The sequence below is a fragment of the Halichoerus grypus genome, chromosome 15 (assembly GCF_964656455.1).
Source record: "Halichoerus grypus chromosome 15, mHalGry1.hap1.1, whole genome shotgun sequence".
Classification (NCBI taxonomy): Eukaryota; Metazoa; Chordata; class Mammalia; order Carnivora; family Phocidae; genus Halichoerus; species Halichoerus grypus.
This window is the reverse complement of record NC_135726.1, coordinates 34,945,258-34,964,787: the sequence shown is the minus strand read 5'-3', so window position 1 is coordinate 34,964,787 and position 19,530 is coordinate 34,945,258. Positions and strand designations below refer to the sequence as shown.

Sequence of the window (19,530 nt, the reverse complement as noted above, 5' to 3'; positions counted from 1 at the left end):
CCCCAAATTACTAGAACCCATACAGCAGCAATTCAGTAATGTGGCAGGATGCAGAATCAATACACAGAAATCAGTTGCTTTCTTATACACCAACAATGTTACTGCAGGAAGAGAAATTAGGAAATAAATTCCATTTACAATAGCACCAAAAACCATAAGATACCTTGGAATAAGTCTAACCAAAGAGGTAAAGGATCTATACTCTACTAACTACAGAACACTTATGAAAGAAATTGAAGAATATTCAAAAAGATGGAAAAATATTGTATGCTCATGGATCGGAATAATAAACATTGTTAAAATGTTTATGCTGCCCAGAGCAATCTATACCTTCAACGCCATCCCAATCAAAATACCAATGGCATTTTTCAAAGTGCTGGAATAAACAATCCTAAAATTTGTATGGAACCAGAAAAGACCCCGAATCACCAAGGAAATGTTGAAAAAGAAAAACAACTCTGGGGACATCACGTTGCCTGATTTTAAACTATATTATAAAGCTGTGATCATCAAGACAGCATAATACTAGCACAAAAACAGACACATAGACCAATGGAACAGAATAGAGAGCCCAGATATAGACCTTCAACTCTTGTTAAATAATCTTCGAAAAAGAAGGAAAAAATATGCAATGGAAAAAAGACAGCTTCTTTAATAAATGACGCTGGGAAAATTGGACAGCTATATACAGAAGAATGAAACTCGACCATTCTCTTACACCATACACAAAGAGAAACTCAAAATGGACGAAAGACCTCAATGTGAGACAGGAACCCATCAAAATCCTAGAGGAAAACATAGGCAGGAACCTCTTCAACATCGGCCACAGGAACTTTTTTCAAGACACATCTCCAAAGGCAAGAGAAACAAAAGCAAAAATGAACTATTAGGACTTCATCAAGATAAAAAGCTTCTGCACAGCAAAGGAAACAATGAACAAAACAAAGAGGCAACCCACGAAATGGGAGAAGATATTTGCCAAAGACACTACAAAGGGCTCATTTCAAGATCTGTAAAGATCAACACCCGAAAAACAAGTAAGTTAAAAAATGGGCAGAAGACATGACCAGTCACTTCTCCAAAGAAGACATACCAATGGCTAACAGACACATGAAAAAATGTTCATCATCATTTGCCATCGGGAAATTCAAATCAAATCCACATTGAGATACCACCTTACACCAGGTAGAATGGCAAAGATTGACAAGGCAAGAAACGACAAATGTTGGAGAGGTTGTGGAGAAAGGGGAACCCTCTTGCACTGTTGGTGGGAATGCAAGTTGCTACAGCCACTTTGGAAAACAGTGTGGAAGTTCTTCAAAAAATTAAAAATTGAGTTACCCTATCACCCATCAATTGCACTCCTGGGTATTTACCCCAAAGACACAGATGTAGTGAAAAGAAGGGTCACATGCAACCCAATGTTCATAGCAGCAATGTCCACTATAGCTAAACTGTGGAAAGAGCTGAGATGCCCTTCAACAGATGAATGGTTAAAGAAGATGTGGTTCATATATACAATGGAATATTACTCAGCCATCAGAAAGGATGAATATCCAATGTTTGCATCAACATGGATGGAACTGGAAGAGATTATGCTAAATGAAGTAACTTAAGCAGAGATAGTCAATTATCATATGGTTTCGCTTATTTGTGGAACATAAGGAATAGCATGGAGGACTTTAGGAGAAGGAAATGAAAAGTGAAGTGGGGGGACATCGGAGGGGGAGGTGAACCATGAGAGACTATGGACTCTGAGAAATGAACTGATGGTTTTAGAGGGGGGTGGGGTGCGGGGTATGAGTTAGCCCAGTGATGGGTATTAAGGAGGGCATGTACTGCATGGAGCACTGGGTGTTATACGAAAATAATGAATCATGGATCACTACATCAAAAACTAATGATGTACTGTATGGTGACTAACATAACAGTAATAAAAAAGTGAAGACAAAATGAAGGCTTTTTCAGAAAAAAAAAAATAAGTATGAATATAAGTAGAGTAAGAAAGACTAAAGAAATATGACAACCAGGAGGTCGGTAGAGTGAATGATCCTGAAGTCACTTTGTCTCACAGACACTCTAAGATAATAGCCACCTCAATGAAATTAACTCTGAAAACGACCTGATGACTGACAGAACAGATTTTACGCAGTTAATTGTGGAGAGGAGGCCACATCGAAAAGAGTGGAAAGGGTAGAAACATGATTGGGAGCCAAAACCCTGTGAAACGAACCACATAGGAGAGGGACACCATGAACACAGAGAAGTGAGAGGATCAGACTCCACACCGGGCACTCTAGGCACAGGAGACCCACAGTGGGAAGATGAGTCTCATATCATTGGGCTTTGAAAACCAGTGGAACTTAACTTATGCCGTTTTTACAATCAGCAGGGTTTAATTCTCGCTTTAAAAATTAGTAGGTTTTGCTCTGGAAGAGCTGGTGGGTGATAGGAAACCAAGTTCCTGCCTTTAAAGATTCAGCATAAGTAACATGTTCGAAATACAGTATAGAAGGAATTGTTTGAAAAGCCTGTGGGGTGTTCATAAACAGATTTATTTATTAATGTTAGAACAGGTGCTGGAGGGGCATGGATCTTTAAGAGACTTCTCCAAGAACAAAATAGGTGGCAGGTGCTATTTCTTTCCCCCTACACAACCTAGGAAGTGGGACATGTGGAGAACCAGCACAAACACTCTCCACTTACCTTGCTACCACCAAGTGCCCTGCCCTGCCCTTGTGTTCTCCTGGGGATCTGTCCCGTCCAACCAGCTCCATTTGGCAGGCATGTCTCCAAAACACCTCCTGCTCCAACATACCCTACAAGTGCTTCTTGCAGGGACTGGCACTATTTTACAGTGACTCCTGCCCTGGAGAGTGGGGAAGATAACCACATACCCTAGTGAGTCCACAGTCCCTGCAGCTAGCAGCACAGAGACAGTGCCTTGCCAATCATGAGACTGCAGCCTTGGCAGACAGACTGGGCACAGGCATCTGGCTTGACTGCCAGCCTCAATCACTAATGAAAACCTGTCAGGGGACAGGGAAGGAAGACCAACCTGCAGATCAGTGCGACCAGCCCCAGCAGGTGGGCTGAGGGCAGGTATCTGGTCTGATAGATGACACTATTCCAATAGAACTCCAATGCAGCTGCACACTGGGCCTTTATCAGTACAGAGGCAAAACCCTACTTGGTGCATCCAGAAAGGCCAAGTGGGCCATTGCAACCAATAGTACTGAAGGCAAATACAGCTCAGCCATAATAGTAGGGCACATGCAACCCACTTATGAGACACCTCTAAATAAATCACCTGATTTTGGTGAATAGGGGGCATTGTGCTGTAGGGCACTGCAGGACCTTTTCTTCATAAGGCCACTATTTTCAGGAGCGGGAGATGTAGCTGACTTTTCTAATGCATGGAAACAAACAGAGTTAGACAAAATGAGGAGATAGAGAAATATAACCCAAATGAAAGAATAGGAAAACAACCACAACAATAGAGCTAAAGAAATGGAAATAAGCAATATGTCTGATAAAGAATTCAAAGTAATGGTCATAAAGATACTCCCTGGACTTGAGAAAAGAGTGGAAGCTTTCAGTGAGGCCTTCATCAAAAAGAAAATATAAAAAAGAACCAGTCAGAAATGAAGAAGTCAATAATTGAAATAAAAAATACAGTGAAGGGAATCCATAGATTAGAGGAGGAAGAAGAATGCGTCAGCAACCTGGAAGACAGGGTAAAGGAAAGCAACTTGGCTGAACAGCAAAAAGAAAAAAAGTGTAATAAAAAAATGATAGTAAGTTAAGGGATTTCAGCAACATGATCACATGTGATATGGTCACATTATAGGGATCCTAGGAGGAGAAGAGAGAGAAAAGGGGCAGAAAATTTATTTGAAGAAATAAAATGAAAAACTTCCCAAATCTGGGGAAGAAAACACATCCAGATTTGGGAATCACAGAGAGCCCCAAGTGAAACTAACCTGAAGAGGTCCACACTAAGACACATAAATAAAATGGCAAAAAGTAGTTTTTTGAAATTTGAGAATTTCAAAGGCAGCAAGAGAAAATAATTACAAATAAGGGAAACCTCATAAGGCTATCAGCTGATTTTTCAACAGAACTTTTGCTGGCTGACAGGGGACTCAAAATCAGAAATGAAGAAGTAACAACCAATACTACAAAAATAAAACAGATTATATTAAAGTATGTTCCCTCTAAAACTACTTTGTTGACAGCTTTTATCATTAATGGGTGTTGTACTTCTTCAGATGCTTTTTCTGCATCTATTGAGATGATCATACAGTTTTTATCCATTCTCTTGTTAATGAGATATATCGCATTAATTGATTTGGAAATATTGAACCACTCTTGCCTCCCTGGAATATATCCCACTTGATCATCATGAATGTTTCTTTTTTTTTGTTGAATGTATAGTTGGATTCAGTTTGCTAATATTTTCTTGAGGATTCTTGCAACTGTGTTCATCAGAGATATTGGCTTGTAATTTTATTCCTTTTAGTGTTTTATCTGGGTTTGGTATTAGGGTACTGCTGGCCTCATAGAATGAATTTGGAAGCTTTCCTTCATTTCTATTTTTTTGGAATATTTGAGAAGAGTAAGTATTAACTGTTCTTTAAATGTCTGGTAGAATTCATCTTTGAAAGCCATCTGGTCCTGGAGTTTATTGTTGGGAGTTTTTTGATTACTCAGTTTCATTGCTAGTAATTGTTCTGTTCAAATTTTCTACTTCTTCCTGCTTCAGTTTTTTTATGTTTTGTGTTTCTAAGAATTTATCCATTTCTTCTAGGTTGTCCAATTTGTTGGCGTATAGTTTTTCATAATATTCTCTTAAAATCTGTGTGGGTTTTTTTTTTTTTTTTTTTGAGTCTCACTAAAGATTTACCTACTTTCTTGAGATTTACAAAGAGCCATCTCCTGGTTTCATTAATCTATTGGGGTTTTTTTTTTTTAGTCTCTATTTCATTTATTTCTATTCTAATCTTTACTATTTCTTCTGGCTTTCTTTGTTCTTTGTTTTCTAGCTCCTTTAGTTGTAAGATTAGGTTGTTTATTTGAAATTTTTCTTTTATTTTTTATTATGTTAATCACCATACATTACATCATTAGTTTTAGATGTAGTGTTCCATGATTCATTGTTTGCTTATAACACCCAGTGCTCTATTCAGTACGTGCCCTCTTTAATACCCATCACCATGCTAACCCATCCCCCCACCCCCATCCCCTCTGGAACCCTCAGTTTGTTTTTCAGAGTCCATCGTCTCTCATGGTTCATCTCCCCCTCCGATTTCCCCCCTTCATTCTTCCCCTCCTGCTATCTTCTTCTTTTTTTTCTTCTTAACATATATGTTTCAGAGGTACAGATCTGTGATTCAACAGTCTTGCACAATTCACAGCGCTCACCATAGCACATACCCTCCCCAATGTCTATCCTCCAGCCACCCCATCTCTCCCACCCCCCCCTCCAGCAACCCTCAGTTTGTTTCCTACGATTAAGAATTCCTCATATCAGTGGGATCATATGATACATGTCTTTCTCTGATTGACTTACTTCGCTCAGCATAACACCCTCCAGTTCCATCCACGTCGTTGCAAATGGCAAGATCTCATTCCTTTTGATGGCTACATAATATTCCATTGTATATATATACCACATCTTCTTTATCCATTCATCTGTCGATGGACATCTTGGCTCTTTCCACAGTTTGGCTATTGTGGACATTGCCGCTATAAACATCGGGGTGCACGTACCCCTTCGGATCGATAGGGATTGCTTTAAATGTGTAGAGTGCTCTAGGTAGCATTGACATCTTCACAATATTTGTTCTTCCAGTCCATTAGCATGGAATATTTTTCCATTTCCTTGTGTCTTCCCCAATTTCTTTCATGAGTATTTTATAGTTTTCTGAGTACAGATTCTTTGCCTCTTTGGTTAGATTTATTCCTAGGTATCTTATAGTTTTGGGTATGATTGTAAATGGGATTGACTCCTTAATTTCTCTTTCTTCTGTCTTGTTGTTGGTGTATAGGAATGCCACTTATTTCTGTGCATTTGTTTTATATCCTGTCACTTTACTGAATTCCTGTATGAGTTCTAGCAGTTTTGGGGTGGAGTCTTTTGGGTTTTCCACATAAAGTATCATATCATCTGGAAAGAGTGAGAGTTTGACTTCTTTGCCGCTTTGGATGCCTTTTATTTCTTTTTGTTGTCTGATTGCTGTGGCTAGGACTTCTACTACTATGTTGAATAGCAGTAGTGATAGTGGACATCCGTGCCGTATTCCTGTCCTTAGCGGGAAAGCTCTCAGTATTTCCCCATTGAGAATGATGTTAGCTGTGGGGTTTTCATAGATGGTGAAATTTTTCTTGAGGTAGGCCTACATTGCTATCATTGCCCCTCTTAGAACAGGTTTTGCTCTATGCCCCAAATTTTCTACCTTTGTGTTTTCATTTTTTTTTTAAGATTTATTTATTTATTGGAGAGAGAGAAAGAGCATGAACAGGAGGGGCAGAGGGAGAGGGAGAGAGAATCTCAGACTCCACACTGACTGCGGAGGACTGGATCTCACAACCCTGACATCATGACCTTAGCCAAATCCAAGAGGCAGACACTTAACTGACTGAGCCACCCAGACACCCCATGTTTTTTTTTTTCATTTTCATTTGTTGCATGTAATTTTTTATTTTGTTTGTTGGATGTCCCATTCATTCTTTAAAAGAGTAGAGCTTTTTCTCTTAGATCAGGAACAAGACAAAGATGTCCACTCTCACCACTTCAATCAATGTAGTACTGGAAGTCTTAGCCATAGCAATTAGTCAAAAAATTGAATTAAAAGGTATCCAAATTGGAAAGGAAGAAGTAAAACTTTAAGTATTTGTCGATGAAATGCTATATATAGTAAACAAGAACTATTAAAGCTTTACCAAACAACCCCTAGAACTGATAAATGTATTCAGTAAAATCTGAGAATACACAATTAATATATAAAAATCTGTTGACTTTCTATACTCTAATAATGAAGTACAGCAAGAAAAATTAAGGAAACTATCTCAATTATATTTGCCCAAGGAAGAATAAAATTCCTAGGAGTAAACCTAACCAAGGAGATAAATGACTTGTACTTCAAAAACTATAACACTGCTGAACAAAAGTGAAGATGACACAAACAAATAGAAAAATATTCCATGCTCATGGATTAGGAGATCCGATATTGTTAAAATGTTCATACTATCGAGAACATCCACAGATTTGATGAAATTCCTATTATATTACCAACAACATTTTTCACAGAACTAGAACAGATAATCCTAAAACTTGTTTGGAACCACAAAAGACCCCAAATAGCCAAAGCAATGTTGAGAAGGAAGAACAAATTGGCAGTATCATAATAGCAGAGTTCAAGATATAGTACAAAGCTGAAGTAATGAAAACAGTATGGTACTGTTACAACAGTAGTCACATAGATCAATGGAACAGAATTGAAAGGCTAGAAATAAACCCACATTTGTATGGTCAATTAATCTGCAACAAAGGAGACAATAATGTATAATCAGGAGAAGACAGTCTCTTCAGTAAATGGTGCTGGGAAAACTGGACAGTTACATGCAAAAGAATGAAAACTGGACCAGTTTCTTACACCATACACAAAAATAAACTGAAAATGAATTAGAGACCTAAATGTGAGACCTGAAGCCATAAAACTTCTAGAAGAAAATGTAGGCAACAAGGTTTTAAGAAATGGCCATAGCAGTATTTTTCTAGGTCAGTCTCCTCAATCAAGGGAACCAAAAACAAAATTAAACTATTAGGACTACACCAAAATAAAAAGCATTTGCACAGGAAAGGAAACCAGCAATAAAGCAAAAAGGCAACCTATGAGTGGGAAAACATTTTTGCAGGGTATATATTTAATTTGAGAAGGGGTTAATATCTAAAATATATGAAGAACATAAACAATTCAACACAAAAAACCAAATAGTTAAATTTAAAACTAGGCACAAGTCCAGAATGGACTTTTTCAATGAAGACATACGCATGGCCAACAGACACATGAAAAGAAGGTCATCATCACTAATCATCAGGGAAATGCAAATTAAAACCACAATGAGATATCACTTTATACCTCTCAAAATACCTAAAATAAAAAACAAGGAAGTATAAGTGTTAGGATGTGGAGACAAAAGAACCCTTGTACTGTTGGTGGGAATGCAAATTGGTGCAGCCACTGTGAAAAACATTATGGAGATTCCTCAAAAATGTGAAATAGAATTACCATATCATTCAGTAATTCCTCTACTTGGTATTTAGCCAAAGAAAATGACTACACTAATTCGGCAAGGTAGATGCACTCCAATGTTTATTGTAACACTGGCCACGCCATAGATACAATACCATTGTTTCCGTACCTAGAAATGTTCCAAGTGTCTACTGATTGAGGAATGGATAAAGATGTATATGTGTGTGAGACACACACACTCACACACTGGAATATTACTCAGCCGTAAAAAAGAATGAAATTTTGCTATTTACAACAACATGGAGGGATATAGAGGGTATAATGCAAAGTAAAGTCAGAGAAAGACAAATTCCATATGACTTTTATTCATGTGGTATTTAAGAAACAAAACAAATGAACAAAGAAGGAGGCAAACAGAGAAAACGTACTTTTTTTTTTTTTTTAATTTATTTGACAGAGAGAGAGCGAGAGCACAAGCAGGCAAAGTAGCAGGTAGAGGGAGAGGGAGAAGCAGGCTCCCCGCTGAGCAAGGAGCCCGATATGGAGCTCTATCCCAGGACCTTGGGAGCTTGTCCTGAGCCGAAGGCAGTTGCTTAACCAACTGAGCCTCCCAGGCGCCCCAGAAGAGACATACTTTTAAATGCAGATAACAAACTGGTGATTGCCAGATGGGTGGAATAGATAAAGGAGACCAAGAGTACATTATCTTGATGAGCACTGAGTAACATTTGTTGTTGAATCATTATATTGTACACCTGAAACTAATGTAACACTGTATGTTAGTTATACTTCATTTAAAAAAAGAAAAAAGAAATAAAATATTAAATTAGTCAACCAAAAATAAACGATACTCAAATCCAATCCTTGATTGGATCATACATTAAAAATAAATCCTAAAAGGTATATTTTGAGTATAATTGGATAAATTTGTTGTAGTGTATATATTAGATTATTTAGCATCAGTATTAAATTCTTTGGGTGTAATAATAACATTGTTGTATAGGGGAATGTCCTTGTTTTTAAGACATATTTTTGAAATGTATAAGGGTGATGATTTTTGTAGTTTCCTTTCAAAAAGTACAGAAAATAAATTATGGAGAATGCAAGCTAATTTTAGTAACTGGGTAATCCAGATGAAGGTTAAAATGTTTATTCATTGTAACATCCTTTTAGTTTTTTTATAGACCTGAAATTTTTCTAAATAAAATTTTGGGGGAATTTTGCTTTAAAAAATATAAGTAGATAGGCCTTTTCCCAGAAAGCTTCAAACATTTCATAGAGAATTTCAGGTCCTTTCTTTGTAGGCATACTGTGTATGTACTAACTCCCTGGATAATTTATCTTTTTATGCATATAAAGCATTACATTTTTTGAATTACTAGCAAGTGAATTGTTTCTCTTTTGGAGAAATGCACACGTATTTATCACAGAATTATTAAAGCCCTTCTTACTTTTGCAATATTAAGTCGTGAGGATTTGTTTAGAGAATTTCCATGTAAAATTAATAGAAGTTTTGTTTCTAATTCTACTTGTTAATGGCAATGAAGTCATACAGGTTACATTAGGGAGAATTCCTGAGAAATTGAGCTGTCAATGTTTTATCTTCAGAAACTTATATGTATCTCTTTTTGTTAATGAATGCATAGTATAAAATTTTTAATTTTTAGAAATGGTGAGTAATTTGATTTTTCTCATTGCATTGGTTTCAGTCTTATTAACAATCTCATGAAACCTCACATGTTTGGATTTGTGTATGTGTGTACTGAGGGCTTAAAAAGATTTTATGCACATTTATATTTTATACGCATGTAAGAGTATAATTTGGTGTTATTTAATTAATTAGATAGTCAATATTTTAGTATTAGAGACAATGAGGTTATTTCTTTGCAAAAATACGCTTTGAAATAGTTTTTTTTTTTTTAAAGATTTTATTTATCTATATGACAAACACAGCGAGAGAGGGAACACAAGCAGGGGGAGAGGGAGAAGGAGGCTCCTGGCTGAACAGGAAGCCTGATGCGGGGCTCGATCCCAGGACCCTGAAATAGTTTTTTTGGATATAATATTTCAGTTCTACTTTATAATTTTGTTTTATTTTCAAGGAGGGAAGAAAAACTGACTAACGTGTTTGACTTTTTAAAATGTCATTTATAGGGGCGCCTGGGTGGTGCAGTTGGTTAAGCGCCTGACTCTTGGTTTTGGCTTTGGTCGTGATCACAGGGTCCTGGGATTGAGCCCTGTATCTGGCTCTGCACTCGGTGTCGAGTCTGCTTGGGATTCTCTCTCCCTCTCCTTCTGCCCCTCCCGCTCATGCTCTTGCTGTCTCTCAAAATTAATTTATTAATTTAAAAAATTAAAAAAATAATAAAATATTTATATATCATGTTGCAGTTCCCAATGTACCACTATTTAAAATTATAACTATATTAAATTATATAACTATATATTTATTGTAATTAATACAATTATACATATTTATATTTTATTGTTAGTTATAATTAGTTTCATTATATATATTTATATTTTTGTTTACATAGTTCAGTTTAAAACTGCTTCTGAACATATTCAGTTACACAAAATCTGTTAAATGAATTTCAATTTTATACTTTATGCTATATTAAAAGGTATTATGTAGTGTTTTTTTCATTTTTTGTTTCTAATATAATTTCTAGAAAAAATATGACTTTAAATTAGGGTTCAAATATGGAATTTAGTTTTCTTTACTTTTTATATTTGAGAAGAGTAAGTGATTTTTTGAAAAGAGTATTGACTTGAAAGAGTTTGTGTCGACTGTCTAAATATCTATATCTATATCTATATCTATATCTATATCTATATATATCTTGGAAAAATGAGAATGAACAGCAGACATTGAGGAGATATCTTTGTAGCACTGTCCGAGAGAGAGAGTAGACTTCCTACAGGAAATCAGCCTATTTCCTTTTAGTGTCAGATTTACAGCTGTTTTAGGAGTTGAGTATAATAGGTGGCCCTAGCTAGTTTTGGTAAACAATCAGGTCTCATGACTATTTCTACCATACAATATTGATTTTATTTTCATTTAAGCTTGTTTATAGGGAAATAATGCACTAATGATAGGATTCAAGTGTCTGGTTTCTTCACTGGTTTGTATTTATAAGTATAAAATTGTAGTTTAGATATAATAGCAAGACTTCATATTGTAGAAATATCTGATCAACACTCACATAACTTGTGATCAATAAATTCACAGATTAAATTTAAAGTTCTTTCATTTATTCATTTTTTTAAAGTTAAAAGTATTCTTCAGATCATATTAAAACTTGAGTTGACATCCACAGAGATTGTTAAAGAGAGTAGAATATTGCCAGATCCTGGTGGAAAATAGAGGAATTATTTTGGGTCATCAGATTCACTTTACATCTTTGAAAAGGTAATATATATAGATTGGTGGCCTAAATGTTTCTACTCACATGCAACTCTTCTTTTACTTTCTCAGAAGAGAAATATTCTTCTGGTTTCTATTTTATTTGTAGAAGAACGGAGAAATAGGAGAACTTCATTACAATAGAAGAACTCTTTATAGTGGGTGATTTATTCTGGAATATTTTTGTTTGGTTAAATGCTTGTTGAAATTAGGGCACAGAATTATTTTAAAGACAGTTTTGGAAAAATTTGATTTTTTTTGTTTTTGTTTTTGTTTTTAGATGAGGTAGGATTTGGAATCAGATTTCAATGAGCTCATTCTACCCAAAGTGTGCTGTTTCCTTCATGTATCAATGCCTGGTCCACTGTTACCTATGTCATAATTTGCCTCTATTAAAACACTTGTGCAGCTCATCAGACAGAAAAATAGAGCATAGAGCAAAATATTGGTAGTTGTACTGTAGTGCCTGCATATGAAGGGAGGAATAATGTTCTAATGACAACTTGCTTTTGTCTGACATTGACAGTGCTATGTTAAAATGATCATTATTCCTTCTAGTACTGGTCTGCAGTTGGAAGAGGAGTTAATTGTAGTATACTTTTTAAGGAGACAGGTGATGCTTTTTATCAAGTGTGGATGATTGCCAGATATTTCCATTAAGATTTAGTGAAACAATGAATAAGTTACTTTCAATTGCATAGTGGGTTAATCTCATTACTTATTGATCTGTGGTGAAAAATGAACTTAAAGACAGAAGAACATCTAAACCTCGCTTAATAGTTAGATTTTAGCTGTTTTTTTTCTTTTTAAAAGCAAACAATATAAACAATGGTTGATTGATTTTAAACTAAGACCCAAGAGTATAAAACTGTGCCCAAATACATCATGTGTCATACTGGATGTGTGTTTATTTGAAGACATCCTTGACTAAAGTGCCCACCCTGACATTATTAATCACATGGTAGAGCAAAGAAGGCATGTGCCTACCTTAATCTGTGTTGCCTCGAATCCAAGTGGGCATTGCATAACCTAAAGGGATTGATACTAAAAATTGCCTCTACTCTGTAACAGCAAATTAAAAAATCTTTTGGTAGATTTTTCCAATATAGGATATCCTTTAAGTTTCAGCCAAGTCAGTGTAGAAATATTGTATGCTATTTCTGAAGCAATTGGCTTACTTCCTTAAAAGAAGGAGAAAGCAACACAAGTTTCATCATAGGATTTTTTTTTTATTGCAGCATTTCTGCATCTGCTGGGAAAATGGAGTTTTACTGTTACAAAATTAGTAGCTGTCGCCAGAACATAGGATTAGTCAGATAGTTAAATACTTAATTACCGAAAGCTCTGCTTCCTTTTCAAATGCATTTCCAATTTGTTTCATGAGTTATCTCTCTCACCCAGGCGCATTGATGATGACAAGGGAAGGACCCATGAGCTGGAGCACTCCGCTATAAAATGTATGAGAGGAATTCTCTACTGCTATATGCGTCAGGCCGATAAGGTAAAACACTGTAGTGTGGACTGGAATTCTCACATCATTCTGAAGGATTAATTTAACCAGTATAGCAATAGCATCTTCTGAAGAAGAATGTACTTTCAAAAGGTAAAGCCACATCCTAGGGCTGTCTAGATAGGTTAAAACAGCCTCTACCTTTCCAGGCCAAGGTTTGAAATACTGAAATTGAAGAAACACCTTAAGCGAGAGGTGATTGAGAATTGTTATTTAGGCTTGAATTTTGCATCTGGTGTTTGCTTGATAAAGACTCAGTTTCTCAGGAACCTTACAATATCCATAATTCTAATGAATATTATATTGTTTAAGAAAATCCTTATCAAAATTCCTTTTGCACATGTGATTGCCCTGACTTAAGTGAACTTCAGTTTATTTTTATTTATTTTTTATTTATCTTTTAGATTTTATTTATTTGTCAGAGAGAGAGAGCAAGCATGCTTGCTCACAAGCAGGGGGAATGGCAGGCAGAGGGAGAAGCAGGCTCCCCACCGAGCAAGGAGCCAGATATAGGACTGGATCCCCAGACCCTGGGATCATGGCCTGAGCCAAAGGCAGCTGCTTAACTAACTGAGCCACCCAGGTGTCCCTGAACTTCAGCTTAAAAATACTTCATCATTTACATGTAGAAAGGACAGGAATTATTGGCTTAGAAAATAGCGTATTTTACAGGGTTATTGTGGAAATTAAAATAATATACATAATAATCAGCAATTATTATGTATTTTATTAAAATAATATACATAATGAAAACTGTAAAACTCTATGCAAATATAATGTGATATTTCTCCAACTTACCTACATCCCTGTGTCCCCAGGTCCTAATATATTAAGTGTCCATATACATCAGTGAGTGTATCATAGGTCCCCAAGAGCACCCCCATGTTTGATGATTCATGAGCAAAGATGCAAATCAGTAATTATGCATGCAGTTTTGATCACTTAATATTTTGTATGTTTTTATCTTGTGATTATTACATTAAATTTTTGTGATCATACATTTTCTTCTTAAGATCTGTATCTGAAGTCAAAGCTAAAAAAAAAAATTATATTTTGCCCTTAGAATGTGGCAACAAGAAAGGGTTACTTGGCAGAAAAAGTAGATTTGTTCACCAGAAATGTAACAAACCTATAGATGCCTGCTGAGATTTGACTTTGCAAATCATTATTTGCAAATTATAAAGATTATTTTATAATTTTATTATATTATTATTATATAGGTTTTTCATTTGTTGAAATAATGTCATATTGGTATACTTGAATTAAACTAGTATGTCATATATTTGAAGTAATTGTGATTAAATTTTTTTTTCCTGAGAATTTTACTGTGAGAAGTTTACTGTTTATTTCACATTTATTATTTCATGAACGCCTAATGTCTGTCAATTAACTTTTCTCTTAAGGAAGCATTGTGAGAGCCATGAATTCATGTTTACTAAATAAGCTGACAGACTTAAATTAGTAAAATTGTTTATCAAAAGGAAGGAAATGATGATACAAAAAGTTCCTTGTGGCTTATTTAACCAATTGTTAATATCCCTTTCTAAATAATCACTCAACCTTACTAACCAGTCTTAACAATTTTTTTTTTAATTTAAATTTTGTTAGTTAACATACAGTACAATATTGGTTTCTGGAGTAGAATTCAGTGATTCATCACTTACATACAACACCCAGTGCTCATCACAACATGTGCCCTCCTTAATACCCATCACCCATCTAGCCCATCCCCCACCTCCCTCCATAAACCCTCAGTTTGTTCTTTGTCATGAAGAGTTACTTATGGCTTGTTTCCCTTTCTCCTTTTTTTCTTTTTCCCCTTTCCATATGCTCATCTGTTTTTTTTTTTTTTTTTTTTCTTAAATTCCACGTATGAGTGAGATCATATGGTATTTGTCTTTCTCTGGCCAATCTTCACAATTATGTTTTCTTTGAATACATCTTGAATGGGACTTAAGATGTCTTGAATTTCTTAAATTATAAAGGATTAGCATTTCTTTCCTTTATGTTGTTATGAGGCTAGACAATTAAAATAAGTGAGTTGTAAGAAGGTATGGATTATATTAGGATTAGCTATTTATGCATACCACAAATTATAGGGTTTTACAGATTTTAAAGCAGTTTTTATTGTGATCTTTTTTTGTTGTTGTTGTTAGAAAGAGTGCATACACATGTGTGTGATTTGGTGGGGAGTTCAGAGGGAGGGAGAAGAGAGAGAATCTTAAGCAGGGCTGCCTAGCTTGGAGCCTGACACGGGGTTTGATCTCACAACCCTGAGATCATGACCTGAGCTGAAATCAAGAGTAGGACACTTAACTGACTGAGCCACCCAGGCACCCCTGTAATCTTTCTTGATCCCCATAACTTTCTAGAGTAGGAATGGAGGATATTATAATTCACATATAACTGTGAGGGAAGGACTCTGAGATTAGATTTAACCACACACATCCAGCTCACTGCCTCCTACCAAACCTTCACCTCGTTGATGCTCACAATTTCCTTCATGATTCTACAGCAGTAGGGAATGTTACCGTATTTTAAAATATGAAATATATATCTTTTGCCCTTTTCTTAAAACTAAAGTGAAGCATATTTGTAGTAATCATTTGCTGTTTGACCCTAAGGTTCATCTTCTTTGTCTTCTGAAGTAAAATCATGACATGCTTCTTGACATATTTTTTTGAAAATACTTTATAAAAGAGATATTTTAATTCGTTATACATTTGAGTGGATAGAGTTATCCTTGATTAGCAGAGTGTAGAGCAATCTGATTTCTATTATTGTCTTGCCACTTATTCATATTATGGTGTTTTTTTTTTTTTTTTACCTCTAAATGTTCATATACCTATTCTCTCATTTACTCTATTTTCTAATACTCCCTAAGGAGAAGAATTCAGAATTTTTCAAAATAAATTTAATGTGCATTTAGTAGTTTGGAAGGCACAGATTTCCTTTATAATGGACTATGAATGTTGCTGTCCCTAGCTATCTACATAAAAAATTTATTCATCTAAAATGTTACTGAGTAGTTTCTAGTTCATGATAAATCATTAAAATTTTATAAAATTTATTCTTCCAGCATTCCCTTATGAGATGATTTTTCATACCTATATGTTATGTTAGGTTATAAATTAAGAATGGATGATAAAATTCTCACCTTTTCCTAAATGATAAGCTGTTTATTCATAATAATTTAAGTTTCCAGGAAAAAATCTAAATAAAATGCAAGCAGAGAAAACATTATTCTAGATTTTTTTTTTTTGGTCTAGAAAATTTTGCTTTAATCATTATTTTTATTTGCCAGATGCCAGACATATAAAATACTGATTGATGTCCCCTTATATTTGACTGATTTCAAGAATAGTGGTTGTCTATAATTCACATACAATATGCCCCATTAATTTTTAAAACTTCTATAGTTTGGGTCTTATTTTTTTCTGAAATTTTATATTATTTGTCTTTTAACAGCTATAAGACTCAAAGCATAGTTACATAATTTCCCATTTGAGTATCTTTAATCATTTAATAGTTGCTTTTCCCCTGGCACAATTGAATATAAATTCTCATGCTGGGTACTTGTGTGTCTTGAAGACAAATGACAAACACTGCATTGTCAACTGTAGCAATAACTTTATTAAACTGATAAAACCTTATCCTTTTAGATCTTTATCAAATAGGCAGAATGTATTTTAACTTAACCATATTTTTGTCTCAGAGCCCAGACAACACCTTGAGATAATAGTGTGAAAGGAGTGACCACATTGATTTCTAGTTGTGTCGTCTAAGACTGTGGCTGCAGTTTCAGATATTGAGAAGGAATAACCTTCTCACCTTCTCTGAGTTAATACTCGATGGCTTGGTCACTGTATACATAGAAGATATACATCCCTACCTTGATCCTTATCCTCTCATTTCTGATTATCTACTGGTAGGGCCTAGCTTTCATTTTGTTGACTTGAATGATAGGAAGGGCTATGTATTTGTTTGTGGGGTATTTGCAGGTCCCTTGGGGGTGGGGAGGGGTGCAAAGGTGTATTAGCCCTCTAGCATAGCACTGTCCAATGAACTTTCTGTGATGATAGAAATGTTCTGCATTAATGTGTTGAACAATGCAGAAGCCACTAGTCACATATGGCTACTGAGTATTTGATATATAGTCAGTGTGACTGAGGGACTGAATTTCTGAACTTTGTTTAATTGTAATTTAGTTAGTTGTCTGTAGTTAGTGGCTACCATATTGGGATAGTGTAACTTCTAGAAGTTTATAAGATAGTGAGAGACACAGACAACTAATAAAAAGAAAAGAAGTTATTGAAGGATAAGCACCCTGATGTGGACTCCAGAGGAAGGAATTTAAGGAATAGTTCAGAAAGGACTTTATAAAAGATGTTTTTGGGAGATAGAATTTTAAGGATGAGAAGAAATTTGAAGGTGAGGAAAAGAATATGGTTCTATGTGCTTCATTAGCCAAGTGAAACAATGCAAGATCATAATGTCGCAGATATTATCATCACTTATATATTTTCAAAGGAAGAAAAAAATTATTCCATTTACATATAGCTATGTGTTATTGTATTCATTTTCTGTTTTTATTCATCTCATACTTCCAGGGGCTAGTACAGTACTTGACATATGATTGGTATCAGTAAATATTCACCAAATTGAATTGAACAGGCCCTGAAAAAGGAGATGGATTTCTTTTTTTGGTTCTTGGACTTTGTTAGATCACTTAGTATTTACTTAGTATTCTAAAATGGTCAAACTTTATATGCAGTTAATAAGTACAAGTATGTCCTATGTTCTCTTGGAATTTGTGCCTTGGTAAGGAGAGTATATGTGGCAAAGGAAATGAAGACCTGTTGATAGGAACATAGGTTACAATTTGTGATCCTTAGAGAAAGAAATAGCATTTGAAGTTTTGAACACTTAACTGAATTAGAATGAGGTCTTTTTCACTGAGAGTCAATGGAAGCATTTCCAAATGGCAGTACAGTGGGATGTAATCCCTGAAATCCTGTTCCACAGAGTAAACTATTAGTTGACACTAAAATAAAATGAATATAAAACAATTGCAAAAGCTGTTGCTACCATATTCACAAGCTCCCTATTATACTTGATTTGCTATTTTTGAAACATCAATTAAATATTCAACAGTCATGTTAACTATTAAGTTAGTAGTTATATGAGTTTTGTTGGTGTTTTGTTTCTTTAGAAAAAGTAACATATCTGCTTTGCTCTGTACTTTGCCTTGATGCTAGAGGTTTTCTCATTAAAGGTTTCAGAAAAATATAATCTCTAAAGTTGGATGATAATGTGAGTTAGTAGTACTATTTGAATTCTGTGTTTGATTCTAGGTCCAGCAGTTTAAGCAGGACCCACGCCCAGCAACCTGTCTTCACTCTGTTTTCAATGTGCACACGGGAGATGAGGTTCTCTCCTATGAGGAATATGGTCATCTTCAGGTAAAAGGAGAATACTATAAGTTTTCTTCTTCTCTGTGCATACTCTGTATCATAGAAGACTTGGGGCTATTTAAAAGTTTTATAAAGTAGATTTCATAAATTGTTCAAAACAGAAGTAGAAAACCAACCCTAAAATGAGGAAGTGAAAGGGTAGCCACCAGGGCTGAGTTAGTTCTTGTGATTAAGCATCAAATCAGACTGAGAGGTCTTGATCTGCAAGCAGAAAAGAGCAACTGGATGGTTTATAATATCATTCCTATCTCAAAGAAGCTTGTACTTACTATCAAATTTAGAAGAATTTCAACACTTAGGAACTACGGAATAAAAGACAGTTGGCAGTGATATAGCTGCAAATCAGAAATTTTTGATACATGACAGTTCAGTTTTGATATATCAACCTTCAACAAAGCTATAAACATACCATTAAAATGTAATTCCAAAAGGCATTTCTGGAGTCTATATATTATATTAAATTTTATACCTGGGTTAAGAATGACTGTAGGATTTTATGTTTTGTTTTCACTTCTTTTTCTCTTATATCCGTGTATTGCTTTTAGATGGACATCCTGTTGCCTTGTTTTTAGGATACAGATATTATATATGCTATTTAATGAGTTTTCTTCCTGCTCATCATTTGGTTCTGCTATCTTTAGGACAGAATACTTATTATTCATATATTCTTTACTAAAATAAGAGTATGTCCTTTTTATAGTCCCTCTCTCTCTAGAGACCTGAAATGTCTTACTTTAGTATGACTCCTCCAGTCATAGAAAGTACAGCGTCCCCATTTCTATGCAGCAGAAACTCTTACACTTATTTGTAGCCAGTTCCTTGGAGAATTAGTATATATGAATATGTAGTGCTCACCCTTCTCCTTATAATTATAACATAATT

General features: G+C 35.1%; 1 protein-coding gene across 4 annotated transcripts in view; it reads left to right on the top strand.

Moving 5' to 3' along the window:
• PHKB (phosphorylase kinase regulatory subunit beta) overlaps window positions 1-19,530 on the top strand; it is a 289,132-nt gene that overhangs the window by 59,717 nt on the left and 209,885 nt on the right. For all 4 annotated transcript variants that reach the window (XM_078062851.1, XM_078062849.1, XM_078062852.1 and 1 more), the window contains 2 exons: window positions 13,066-13,165; window positions 18,529-18,636. In XM_078062851.1, coding sequence (XP_077918977.1) covers window positions 13,066-13,165; window positions 18,529-18,636 — 208 coding nt within the window. The remainder of the gene's footprint in view (window positions 1-13,065; window positions 13,166-18,528; window positions 18,637-19,530) is intronic.